This window comes from Chaetura pelagica, unplaced genomic scaffold, assembly GCF_000747805.2.
Source record: "Chaetura pelagica isolate M959 unplaced genomic scaffold, ChaPel_1.0 scaffold121, whole genome shotgun sequence".
In the NCBI taxonomy this organism is placed as follows: Eukaryota; Metazoa; Chordata; class Aves; order Apodiformes; family Apodidae; genus Chaetura; species Chaetura pelagica.
Window position 1 is genome coordinate 1,213,153 of NW_009954546.1, and position 14,430 is coordinate 1,227,582.

A 14,430-nucleotide genomic window follows, 5' to 3' on the forward strand; every position below is an offset into this window, starting at 1 on the left:
AAAGGAGAAGGAAAAAATATTGGTAAGACCAGATATGTTCAATAAACATAAGCTAGGGGTAACGAGTGGAAATAAGAGTATTTACAAATAACGGCACACTATAAAGGTGTACTAATATCATGGTATTCTACTCCTAGGTCCAATGTAGTCATACAGATAAACTACAAGAGAAGATATAACTCCAAAATCTTCTTGTAAGTTATATATATTTGTTTGACAACAAAGATATAATATCTCCAAGCTAATGTCAACCCAATCTCTCGGTGTAGATATATTAGTTTAGATAGCAACAATACATCCAGACGGCATAACTCTGTCCCTTAGGTGACATAATTAAATGCATAATTACAACATTTCTGGTTTCTCTTGATGTATAGCCTTGTATTACCATAGTGAACCTTGACTATAACTTTAAGAGGTTTGCAAAAATGTAGGAGAATTTGAGGGAAATAGGGATTTATGTATCTCAACCTACTAATACTGGAAACAGTTTAGTAGCAGAACAAGCACAAGTTTGCTGTGCAGTTTCCATTTAATCACATACTATTTGTTACTTAACAAATTGAACCAAATACAATTAATTAAACAAACAAAATTAATCTTCTACAATAAGTATTATTGTTGCTATCCAAGAGTATGTGCAATCTCACTTCAGTTTTTCCCCAAATGGAATATATTTGAGAATCCCAGGAAATCAGAATGTGTGAGGAAGATCTATTGGCAGGTGTGGTTAAAGAGAAAGAAAGAAAAATATTGACCAGAACCTCAGTGTTATTTAAATTATCTTTCCTCCCCTTTTGTAATCACAAATGTGCAATGCAGTACAGTTAGAAATACTCAGTATGCTGGATGCTACAATTTTATCTTTCTTTTTAAGGAATCAGTGGATTGTGTTTTCTGCATCACTATTGTAGTCCTGTCTGATACATTTGTGTAAAGATTCAAGAAAAAGCTTTCTGGATAAAAGGAGTGCCAATTGTCTTTTTCCCTCATGGTTAGCTGCCAATCTGTACCAACCACTGTTAAAGGTACTTCCCTGCCAGACAATCTGTTTAATAAATATAATTTGAGTACAGTACTTAATGCATTTGCATTTAATTTCTCCAAGCTGTGTTCTAATCGGAACATCAACTCTGTCTCCAGCTACAAAATGAGAACCTTGCTTGTCTTATGCCAAGAATTTTTCTATAGTTACGTAACCCTCTTTCACCAGTGATAGATTTTTGCTCAACGAGAGTCTTGCTTTGAACATCCCTTGGAAGGATCTTGGTATGGATCTGCAAGCAGAATCCAGTTAACCATCCAGTTAACCATTGTTTTCTCTTGCAGCCAATCTGCTTTTGACACAGTGTGTAATTTCTCTGGCTGTCATGATTTATTCCATGGAAGATCCACAAGTGTCATTCAGGGTAAGATACAATTGCAGTTGTCATATAGGAAGCTTCCAGCTCCTAGTTTTTTCTTTCTTTCTTTTTTTTTTTTTTTTTTTTTTTTTTTTTTTTTTTTTCCCTAAGAAAGAGGCCAGAGAGCTCTCTTCCTTTGATCTTGTTTTAATACCTGAAAATTCCTCTGACATTCTTCAGTAAAGCACAAGGATCATGGAGTAATTCAGGAAGCTGAAGCTGCAGATTCAGCTGTGCAGATACACAGTGTCAACTATGCGGGGATGTGATCAATGGTGCAGAGTCTAGCAGACACCTGTAACTAGTGGCGTTCCCCAGGGTTCAGTGTTATTTAATATCTTCATCAATGACCTGGATGAGAGGACAGAGTATCAGCAAGTTTTCCCAGCTCTGCAGCCTGTCTAGAAAAAAAAATGCAGAGTCTTCAGGTGTATCAGCAAATCCTCCCAGCTTCACATCATCAGCAAACTTGCTGGGCAAAGATGAACCTAATGAAGTTCAACAAGAGTGAGTGTGGAGTCTGGCACCTAGGGAGGAAAAACACCATGCACCAATACAGATTAGGGGTTGACCTGCTAGAAAGCAGCCCCATGGAGAAGGACCTTGTGGTCCTAGTGGACAACAAATTATCCATAGGACATCAATATGTCCTCATGGCCAAAACAGCCAACAGTACCCTGGGATGTACTAAGAAGAGTGTCGCCAGCAGGTCAAGGGAAGCTCTCCTCCTCTCTACTCTGCCCTAGTGAGACCATACCTGCAGTATTGTGTCCAGTTCTGGGCTCCCCAGTTCAAGAGGGACAGAGATTTTCTGGAAAAAGTCCAATGGAGGCTACGAGGATGATTAAGAGACTGGAACATCTGTCATAGGAGGAAAGGCTGAGAGGCCTGGGGCTGTTTAGTCATGAGAAGACTAAGAGGGGACCTTATTAATGTCTATAAATATCTGAAGGGCAGAGGTCAAGAGAGGGACAGTCTCTTATCAGTGGTGCCCTGTGATAGGACAAGGGGAAATGACACCGAGTGACAACACAGGGAGTTCCACCTCAGCATGAGGAAAAACTTATTTCCTGTAGGGGTGACAGAGCCCTGGGACAGGCTACCCAGAGAGGTGGTGGAGTCTTCTTCTGTGGAGACTTTCAAGACCTGTCTGGACACATTCCTGTGTGACCTGCCCTGGGTGTTCCTCCTGCAGCAGGACTGTTGGACTCAATGATCTTTAGAGGTCCCTTCCAACCCCTATGATTCTATCATTCTACGCTTCATCCTCATTATTACATTTCTGCTGCTTCTGACCTGCTGCCTATCTTCTCCAGTTAGGATATAATCTCACTCAGGAATTTAACAGATTATCTCCTATCACAGAGGTACCCTAGTCATAACAGGAATCACATCATCATCATCATCATCATCATCATCATCATCATCGTCATCGTCATCGTAGTAGTAGTAGTAGTAGTAATAGTAGTAATAGACATCTAATTAATTCAGAAGCTCTGATGTTTTTTTCATGTATTTTGGGTATCTTGGTATTCAAGCTGACCCTGGGATGTACTTTCTCCTCTCAGATCTTGAGTGTGAGCAGTCTCAGCTGTTTCTCTAAAGCTTGCAAGAAGGACTACTTGGAGATCCTCCACAGAAACAGAAAATAGGAGTAAACCCAGCAGCCATGACAAAAATGGACTGAAAACATCTAGTGGCAGAGCTGAGACTGCAATGAAAGAGTCCATTTGGTCCTGTACTTGAACTACTCTAGCAAGGAATAACAGTGTCACTTCATGGGAAACAACACTAAATTCATTGCCTGTCCAGGAGTCCCATTTTTTTGCTTTTGCAACAGTCCTCTAGCAAGAGATTAACACTGTGGTTGGCATCCAGCTGGGTGTCATTCCAAAATTTCCTCCTCCTCACTCAACCCTTCAGATGTATTAAAATCTGGGTGCTTATTCCAAATCATCAGACCATATCATTTAACAATGTTTGGCAAGTTTTATTTATTAAATATTTTGCAACAAAAGCCTGTAAGGCAACAGAAAAGTAAAGCGTAAAATACATTTGACTTAATTGGCAGCAGCAGACTGCATGCGTCAGAAGGAATTAACCTCCAATAAAGCAGAATGTGCAGGAAACACAATGTACTATTTTGATATGGTCTTTCAAAGCTGCCGCTTCCTGGAACAGAGGCAGAAACACAGGTTGGCTAAGCCTGGAAAAGGCCATTGGATTTATGTCCTTGCAATAACTCTCCAAGGATCTCACACATACACATCTAGGAGTCCGGCAAGAAAGAATTCAGGATTCTCTTGCCGTATCAGGGATTTCATTATCTTTTTTGTCCTGTTCAGTGTTTGGATCCAAGGCAGATGGAGCAAAACATTGATGCTTCACCTCCAGTGATTCACCCACAATATCCTTACTCAGGCAGTGCTCTGAATATCAAAGCAGTGAGACCAGAGAGCTTATCCTTTATCAGTGAAGGTATAAATGACTGAGCCAAAACTACATAGTCAGTATCTTCAGAAACCCACCCAATATGAACAGATGTGCCTGAGAACAATGTATAGAAAGCTGAAAAAAGAAAGGATTTCATGTTATTGTTTGAGATATTTAAGGCTGGACAGAAACATATGGCTGTGGTAAAGAAGGACAAAGAAACCCTTGCCCTGTTTTAAATATTCATTTTCACTTTGCTGGGTACATGACATGGCCTCATTTTTCATGGTTGAAAGAAATAAAGAAACTGACTTGGAAAGAATGTCCTGTCATGAGTGTCTTGATAAGGATGCTCTCTTGTACAAATTGCACCTTTCCTGCAATGAATTCGCAGGCTTTTGCTAACATTAACAGTAATTTTAGTTTTCAAGAAGCACTTGTGGTAAACTGAGGCCTGGGGCTAGCAACACCTGGTGAGACACGTTAAAACAGGAGTTGATCCATTTCTACTTCTACTCAGTAAAATAAACTTTAGCCAGCTGGAACTTGGTTTTTGAATTGGAAGTCAGGTAAATGCTCATTCTTGTAAAAACAATTCATCATCTAGTTAATTTTAAAGTGTTACACTGCACTGATGTCAGTGGGGCTAAACCGGAGGTTAAATAAAAGTTCTTGTTTACATTATGTCTTGAATTTCATAGAATCACAGAATCATAGAATGTGTGGGGTTGGAAGGGACCTTTAGGGGTCATCTAGTCCAGCCCTCCTACAGTGTGCAGGGACCTTTTTAACCGGATCAGATTGTTTAGAGCCTCATCAAGTCTGACCTTGAATGTCTCCATGGATGGGGCCTCCACCACCTCTCTGGGCAACCTGTTCCAGTGCTTCACCACCCTCATGGAAAAGAACTTCTTCCTAATAGCCAATCTAAATCTACCCTGGTTTAGTTTAAGGCCATTAACTCTCATCCTACTACTACACACTCTTGTACAAAATCATCTCCCCAGCTTTCCTGTAGCCCCTTCAGGTACTGGAATGCTGCTATAAGTTATCCCCAGCACCTTCTCTTCTCCAGGCTGAACTCCTCCAGCTCTCTCAGCCTGTTTCCATAGGAGAGGTACTCCAGCCCTCTGATCATCTTTGCAGTCCTTCTTTGGACTCATTCCAACAAGGCCACGTCTCCTTTGTATTGAGGGCTCTAGAACTGGAGACAGAACTCTGGGTGGGGTATCACAATTTTCTAAATCGAGACAATAATTCAGACCACAGGGAGGCTATGCCTCCTTGCTATGCATTCTTTTCAGGAAGCAGAAGCAAAATCATTCTAGACTGATAAGATCTGGCCCCTCAGGGTCACATTGGTCATTCTAGAGGTACCATCCTGGTTAACCACCTTTTGAAAACAAAGTAAAGCAACCAAAATATTCTCACAGTATTGCAAGCAAAAAATTAATATCTGGTTTCCAGCAAAATTCTACATTTTTGTTTTACAAAGTTTTACATAAGTTACCAAGATCCACACCTTGTAAAATTTGTGTCTAGCAGGCCCTTCAATGACCTTCATGGCCTCTTTTTAACATATTCAAAAAATACCGAGCTATGCACAGCACCTCAAAATGGAAGTACCCTATAGCACCTGACAACTTGGATGATATGTGCCCCATTTGCTCAGTATTTAAGTTGTTTTCCCTGTATCAATAATCCAAGCAAAGCAAGTTTTACTTTTTGCAGTAACTATCTATTTATCTGCAGTTAAAGAGAGAGAATTGAGGACCAACGGTAACTATGCCTTGATGGTAGCTGTTTAATGAGGATAAATGGTGAGTGCTGTGTCAGCTTAGAAAGCAGCAGTAAAGTCTCAGTAAGCAAGTAGGCTGCCTCTTCCAGCTTCTGTTGCAAGATTCACTTTTATTCTCTCTCCATGACCTAAATCTTCATATCCTCCAGCCTCTCCCTCCCTTCAATGAGTGTCCTTTTGTGTTTCTGAACTCATCACTTCCCCTTCAAGTGTGCTGCTTTACATTTTTCTGCTGTCTTCTAGAAAACTAAGCTGTGTCCTCCTTTGTCATTATCTTCTTTACAGCTCTGCCACATCATAACTTGCTTCCTTCATACATTACTTTTCATCCCCTTTCTAATTGTCTTCTTGCCGTGTTCTGAAGATGGTCACCTGCAGATGCTCTTCATATCCTCTCTTTCTTGCCCTCACCTTGCAGAGACCTTTGTAGTTAGCTTTTTTAAACTAATTTTCTGCTTGACATAATTGTTCTTCGAGTATATAAACAGAGTATTGGACAAGGCAAGTAGAAGATAGTAAAAGATATTTGAGTTCACAAATAGCATTGTAGCATGCTAGATCAGGGAGATGCAGCAGGAAAATTTGTTCTCTTTGAATACAATGACAGAACTTCTACTGATTTGAGTGTTAATTGCCCATAACATTTGTGGGGCAGTTTAAAAACTGCCAGCTATAAGCACGTGTATTAATAGAATGGAGACGGAAGAAATTTCTCATGCCTTTTCAAAGGTACTTAAGGCCAGATGAACAATTATACCAGAGACTTTTCCCCTCTTCTGGAGCAGGTCACCTGGAAAAGCAGAGAGATAATAGGGTCCCTGATCTTTTTCTTGCATCGCTGGCTGGGGAGATCCAGACTGGGATAAATTCCACCAGGCAAACAGATGACATACAAGCTGCATTTGTTTCAAGCACTGCAGAAGAAACACTGGGCTTCCTATATACTTCATTTATACAGGACAGATGTATTCCATGTTATCTTGGAGCTGGCTAACATTTTTGGATTTTTTTTGAAGTACAATGGACTCCCCAGAAAAAGTAGATTATTAATACATAAATATCTTCCTGCTCAGTACAAAACTATGTCCCATCTTTTTCCCCATCTCTCTTCTTTTCCCCTCATCTTTCTGCCACAGCTTGTATAAAACCATGGTGATCTGACTACTAGTGTTGCTGAGTCAATTTTCCAAACATTTGATCTTTTAATAAAGGTCTATATTATCAATATGGTTTTTCTTACAGGCAAAAACCCAACAGTAGTTTGTATTACAGCATGTCACTCATGGCACTCCAAAGCTACTTTGGGATTAATAGTTTCCATAGGGAAAATGAAAACAGATCTTTTGCTCATGCAAAATGCTTTAACACATTTTAAATTGGTAGTACTGCTCTGCATAAGCTGAGAATATGAACGAGTGGCTCTTGCTCTGTGTCACAGAGAATGTTAACTGCCATAATGAAATTAAGATTGCACTAACATTCTGTTACACTCCTCTTGCAACTCCTATGGTGTATTCACACCAGTTTTTCCTACACTTCACAGTAAAAAAAAAACAAACCAAACAAAAAAACCAAACATGATAGATTGCTTGATAAGCCAAAATTCACTGTGATTTCCACACTTTATATTAGCTCTGAAACTTCTGCATTAGTGTAGTGGTGATGTGGTTCATCACTTTTCCATAAAAGGCCAAACATACGGGTTTTTTTAGGTTGACATCTATGCTTCCCTTTGTTTCCTAAAAATTGCCAGGTAGCTTTTACTGAAGGGCTTTGAGTAGGGTCTACTTAGTAAGAGTAGAATGTTTCTAAAATTATGTTCATGCTTACTGTTACAAAATAACAAATAATGATGTCATGACCTCACAGAACTTAAATAGAAGCTGAAGGCATCTGCACCAAATAATCTTTCATTGACACAAGATAAATTCAACATATGAGTTAGCTGAGGAGTCTGGTGGGAGACGATACTGTGAGGCAGAGCAAGTTGAGGATGAGTTAAGGTGGTAAGCCTCCTTAACCTAGAGGACATGAACAATTTCCATTATCAAAACTGAATTAAGACCATACTTTGACCCAAGGGACAGTACTCATCTCTTTATTCATACCTTGATTATTGAGTGGGAAATTCCTTCTTAAGTACAAACTCTAATTTTATGGCAAATAGCAAAAGAAAGTTTGCACAGAGCTCTACTCCTTCCATGAGCAAAGGACACTCTGCAAAAAAAAAGAGGATAATCAGAAAATAACATTTCCAGTGAGGGTTTTTTCTGACTAACTTGGCATTTTCATTATTTTCAGTTATTTCAGGGCAGAGATGAATAATGAATGTATTTTAAATAAATAAGGAAAACACTGAACTCATGAAAAAGATGACAAGAGAACAGTATCTCGTTAAGACAAAGAGTACCTAAAACAAATACCAGAGCTTGTGTGCTTTCTAAACTTTGTTTTTAAAACTTTCAAAGATTTTCTTCAGAGGTGGCTTAATTAATAGAGCTGACAGTGCTGGAGTAGTTACCAGGGTTGAAACTGTCGCAACCAAGTCCTAGAAAGAGCTTGACTCTACCCTGAGAAAGCAGATGGGGATGCTCATCAAAAACATCTCCCTGCCCAGGAGACTGGTGAGGAGTATGGTGCTCTGATACTACACACGGTGTCAATGATCTGCTGAAAAAGAGTTCAGAAACTAAAAAGCATGAAGTACTCACAGATGGAGTCCCTCACCCACCCAGCCCCCAAATGACAGAAACCAAACATCCCAAACTCTCACTCTGCCAATGACTGCACTCCCAGCCTTGATCCCACCATACTGCAAGGTGACACCAAGAAAATACAGCAGAGCTCAGCAGCAGAGGGAGGTTAATCTCAGAAAAGAGCTGGTAGGAGGGGTGATCAGTCCTGAGACACTACAGCAGCGAGCATGAAGCTTGACAGTTCACAGATGCTTCCAAGGGAGCCTCACCACAGGCCTTTTAAAAAAACGTAGTTAGACTTGGAGACCAGTGGCTTATACATAATGATAAAAACAGTAAGCAAAAATGTCAGCACTTTTGCAAACTGTTTTCAGAAGCTGGTGTTAGGCATATGTCAATGAGAGAAAGAGGAGCAAGAAAAAAATAACCATTACATTTGAGATCTACTCCAGTAACATAAAGCAATAGCTGCAAAAAAACCCCAACAAGTCATAGGGGTCATCTGTGTGGTTGGATGAGTTGGTCCCACCAAACCAACCCACCCTACAAACCTTCAGAAGGGAAGAACATGAGGGGTCGCTAAGTTATCTATCCCGCCAGAGATCTGCCACCTTTCCCAGGAAATAGGATTTACTTTCCAAGCACAAGCTGCAGACATACTGGGGAAAGTGGTGAACCCACTCTGGAGAGGACTAAAAAGAAGAAACCTGATGTTGCTGCAGAGGAACTTGTAGATGTTGAGGCTGACTGTGTAATAGCAGCTGACCACACTCAAAAGCAACTGGGAAAAGAAGCTTAAAACCATGCTACAATTGACTCCTGGACCCTTGGTCACAGCATGAGATTTCACAGAATGGAAAATAGCCCTTGGCCTACAGCCCTACATCCCTGAGGCTCAGTGAGGAAAGGGTTGGCTCCCATTATCCCCTCATCCATAACCCAGCTCCTGGAACTCCCTTCTTCACAGGGATCAGGAGAAGGACGCCATCTGCTTCAGGAGTAGAAATCCCACCTGGGTGGCGAGTACTAATGCCGTGGTGCCTGGGGGCACAATCTGGACCAGAGATGTTTCTGTTCATTTGGTGGTACACACAGCCTGAAAGTGTGAATCCCCCCTTTTGTCTGTGGGGCCCATGGCATGGTCCATTTTTAACTTTTAAGGATATTCTGGGAAAACGAAAAAAAAAATAAAGAAAAAAGAACAGAACCAAGGCATGGTTTTCTCCATTACCATAAAGAGGGCTTGTGAATGCATGGTATTAGTATCCCAAAAGCTATTAAACTCCTTAGTGATGGGAAACAGATGGAAAATAAGACAAAAGAATTCACAACTCATGTTAGACTGAATTGAATTCCTTTAATTTCACACAATGAATAACAGATGAATAGGATTAACTTTTTTTTCCTTTTTTTTTTTTTTTTTTTTTTTTTTTTTTTTTTTTTTTTAGTTAAGTGCTCTATACTGTGCTAACCTGATTTGGTAGCGAAAAGACTGAGCTTTGTTTTAGAAAAAAATGTTTAAAAACCAACATCTAAGATCATGAAGGAGCATGACATTAAAGCATGCCAGATGTATCTAAGCCTCAAAGAACATCAAGTCCATATCCATTTTTAAATGTACAAAAATGCTTCATGAATAAAAACTGTTACAAAAAGAACATTTCAAACAATGTACAAGTTTTTTTTCTTGCTCTATATTCAATAAAATACAAATACATTTTTTGCTCTAAAATATTTTTACATACAATCAAAGTAGAACATGCAAATTACACTTTAAAAAAGGCTTTTAAAAACCACTTATGAATACAAACTAAAAATTAGCCAGCACGACTTATAGAACAATCTTGTGCCCCATTCGTTTGATTTTTTTAATTTTTTTTTGAAATACAGTATATACATATTTAACACTTCATGTGCATTTATTATTTAAGAAATAGCTTAAAAAAATAAAGAAAAAGAAAATAAAAACAAACCAACATGGGATTGAACTGATCCCCCATGTTGTCCAATTGGCAGCTCTTTCAATGTTTTAATATTTTTTTTCTTTTTAGTGTTTTAAACAACCTAGGCAAGCATCTTAAGGAGATGTCAAATATGTGTCCTTTGTTGAGATGTGCTTCTAATTATCTCAGAACTGCTACGCCCCAGTTTTTGGATGATATGGAACGAAGAGGCATTGTAAGGGCATGATGTTTGTGTTCTCAATTCAAAAACCATCTTGCTTTGTTTTTTTTTCTTTTTCCTGTCTTTTTTTTTAAATTTATTTTTTTTTTAGTTGTTGTTCTTTTTACTCTTCAGGATACTACTTAAATGTGCTTAAGTGCAGTCCTGAATCAGGGCCTGTGAAAATAAGAGTTGGGGAAATCCTTGGGTATGTGGAGCAGCGATTCCTGTTTATTTGTCATATTGCTGTAGCGCTCAGAATCCCCATGATGAACCAGCACCTTATTGTAACAGACGCTACGCAAAAAATGTAACAACACAAACAGAATATTCTACACGAATGGTCCAAAGCATTCCTGTCAAATGGACAGTCATGGGCCACGCTGTAGGATACCCAGTAACCGATGACTATTATAACTTATTTTTTTTCTTTTTTTTCTTTTTTTTTTTTCCTCTTTTTTTTTGTTTATTTTGTTTTTTGTGGTTTTTTGTGTTTTTTTTTTTGAGTTACTGAAAAACATGCAAGGTGCTTCACAGAAAATTTAATATTGAAGGGCTCAAGAAACTGGCAGTATGAAGCTCTCAGAGACACAAGTGATTGTTTTTGTGTTGTTTTTTTGTTTTATTTTGTTTTTAACTCTCTCCCCACATGCTTGTCCTTGTTTCTGGTTTTATGCTGGGTTGAAGAATACAAGACCCAGGGAGAGGATGCAAACCCATGGCCTTATTTCATATGGCTCACAGCCATATGATTTTGTTTTACTTTTTTTATTGAAGCATGCTAACGTGTGTTAATCTGTGACACAGCAGAGGTGTTTGAAAGGTCTTTTTGGTCTTAATAAGCAAAAGGGCTTTCAACCCAGTTTTATACAGCTCTTAGTAATGTGTGGAGAGAGTTTAAGAGCTCCTCAGTAAATCTTCCTAGTGGTGGGGGAAAAAAATAAAAATCAAAAAGCTCATTACTGGAATATTGTTGGGTAATAAACTGCAGGAGTGGGATTTTAGCCTTAAGCCCTAAAACTAAATCCTTTATGATCTGCATGTAGTACATCGCCTTATAATATTATTCTGTCAGCAACTTGCTTATCATATTTATAGACTATGCAACATGCAGAACACAAATTCTGAGTGCCATCTAACAGTATTTTCAGCCTACTTTCATACAAATTAACAAGCTAATCTTCCTGCCAGCCAGGACAGGCTGCACCAGGCTGTACTGCAGCACTGAGACCTACCAGCATCATCTTGCAGTGAAAAACAAACCTTGGGAGTCTGGATACAGCCCATCTTATGCTGACAGCTTGCAGCTACCAAGTTGTGAATGCTATACTTGGCTTCTTTAGGACTAAAAGGACCTCTTAATTTTTTGGCTCAGTGAAGTGTATATTGGGTTGTACATCAGAGTGGATGCTCTCAGTAAGCATGGTGTCTCTAGCAGCACTTTGGATGGTACTTCTCAGAAGGATAAGAACATTTTTTGTTTGTTTTTTTTTTTCCCCCAAAGCTCAGGAGCATGGGAAACAGCAGCCATTAAGTGATCCTCTCCTGGTGAGTGGTTGCATCCCAGCACATCCAGAAAGGTCCACCCCAAATCCAGCCCTTATTGGCACTCTGTAAGATCTGACATGTATTGATGCCACAACAGGTGTTCAGTGACAGAATCTGGTCCTATCAGACTTTTGCTCCACTCACTACACATTGAAATGTCCTTCAATGCTAATAAAGAGATCATTGAAGATAAAACTAAGGTAAAGTTATCATCTGGCTTAGTTTCAGCTTATAAGGCTACCTGGAATTACAAACTTACAGTTTTTCTTGCATTTCAAACAACATTGTCACATACTTTGAGGAAGGAGAGACAGAAAGAAAAAGATTTCTGAATCAACTAAACCTCAGACCAATGTTTTTTAAGGAAGAAGGGAGGAGCTCAAAGAGGCTTACCTATTTTTATTTTTATTTTTTTTGCAGACTTACCATTTCAGTCAATAACACTGCTAATTCAAGAGAAATGAAAAGCAAAATTGGTTGTAGCAGAATGCAATCAGCCAGTTTATTTCTAAGCTGCATTAATTGGGAAACAGAAAGCGCAAATGAGTATGATGAATGATGCAAAACAATATGAAACAAAATTCTGTGATCCATCTTATCAGTTTTAAGGAGATAGGATCTCAAGATTTGTTCCAGCCTTTAAAAAAAAATTTTAAAAAATCCCCTCTCCCAGCCCCCCAGCCCCAATCCAAACCCCAAATGCATTCAGTTTTAATAAGCTAAGGTGCTATCACAGAAGAAAAATCAGTCTCTAAAAATAATGAGCTGTATGTTTACAGTGTCCCTTAACACCATAGTCTTGATATGATTTTTGTAAATAAATAACAGAATAGAAGCAAAATATTTTTGTGGGGACTTTTTTGTTGAGTGTGTTGTTTTGATTTTTTTTTTGTTGTTTTTGCTTTGTTTTGGGTTTTTTTTTAGTGTCTATGTCGTGCTATTTGAAGATTCCTTGGCATTAAGCCAGTTCAAAGATTTTCTCAAAACAGGGAATAGTAGTTGACTTGTAAATCATTAAATAATTCCAATCTCCACTCTCTTGCTGGAATTTTCCCTCCCCACTCCCAATTTAATATCCACCTCACCATGCCAAGTGTTGAGTGTCCTGAAGGACTTTAAAAAGAAATTAAACAAATTTGACAGTATCTATTTCAGATTTCAACAACTGACTTTAAAAAAAACCAACAAACCAGAATTAAAAAATGGTACTGCAATGTAACAGCTTCATGTTCAGTCTTTGTTTTAGTTAAAGATTTTTAATTGGGCTGTGGAAATGGAGACTGGGCATTTTACCCAAGTTAAATCAATGGCTAACGTACAACTCGAATGAGAAATGTACAATTTGAACTGACCATTTAAAGAGACAATTTGTCACACACGGTTTGCATCCATGCAGACTGAGAGCTTTATAATTACATTATGTACAAAAAAAAATTAAAAAAAAAAAAAAAGAAAAAAGTTTTAGTTTATTAAGGCAACCACAACTTGGAGAACATGTCCAAAGTGGCATTAATACAATTGCAGTGGTGATACCCTTTGAACATTTTTATTTTCAGATAAGAACACTTATTCCTTTTTTTTTGTAAGAAATAATTGCCAAGAAATAACCTATTTTCCATAGGGCTTTGTTCTCTATTTTTAAAAAAACAATCTACTTTATCTATTTTCTTTAAAAGAACATACCAAGGCATTGCTACCCAATAGAGATAATTCACATCCTGGGTTTCCCAGTTTCCCATCAATTTCACTGGGAACTGCAGGTGATAAGAACTGGTGGGTTTGGGCCCTGTCTTTTTACTCCAATTTTTCTGTCCTATTTTTTTTCTTTTATCTTTTAATATTCCTTTTTTTTTTTTTTCTTTTTCTTTTTTTTTCTTTTTGGCGATTTTGTCCATGTTTACTATAACTCTATTCCCCAGAAGTGTCTTGCTGTTCTTTACTCATTATGTACTGAGCATCAAAAACAACTTGGTTGATGGATGACCCCTTTTTCACATGCCATTGAAAATGCCAAGTTGCTTTACAGAAATGTGCTATCATAACTGAATATCCATGTACACCTTATTTTAAATCTGTGATATTCCGTTGTTCCTTGGGATAGCACTCGGAATGAGTGTGTGCGCATGTAAGGCTCTACTTTTCTATTGCCTATATTGCAGCTAGTTGTAACTAGGCAAGTAAATGAGAAAGAAATACATAGTTCTAGCAGAAGGCAGGCATTTGTGGTTATGGTGCCCCAAAGCCTGGTAGGTATATAAAATTGAAAAAAAAATAAAAAAAAAATAAATTCAGACAGATTATAATCAAGATCACAGTTGAGAAAATTACATTATTTTTTTTGTTGCTTTTTGTTTGTTTGTTTCTTTTTTTTTCCCTTTTTTTTTTTTTT

At 38.3% G+C, this 14,430-nt stretch overlaps 1 protein-coding gene across 1 annotated transcript in view; it reads right to left on the minus strand.

Annotated features, from left to right (window-relative positions):
- Nucleotides 1-2,762: 2,762 nt before the first annotated feature.
- SETBP1 (SET binding protein 1) overlaps nt 2,763-14,430 on the minus strand; it is a 271,244-nt gene continuing 259,576 nt past the window's right edge. The window contains exon 7 of the mRNA XM_010005038.1: nt 2,763-2,881. Within this exon, the coding sequence (XP_010003340.1) occupies nt 2,763-2,881 (119 nt within the window). The remainder of the gene's footprint in view (nt 2,882-14,430) is intronic.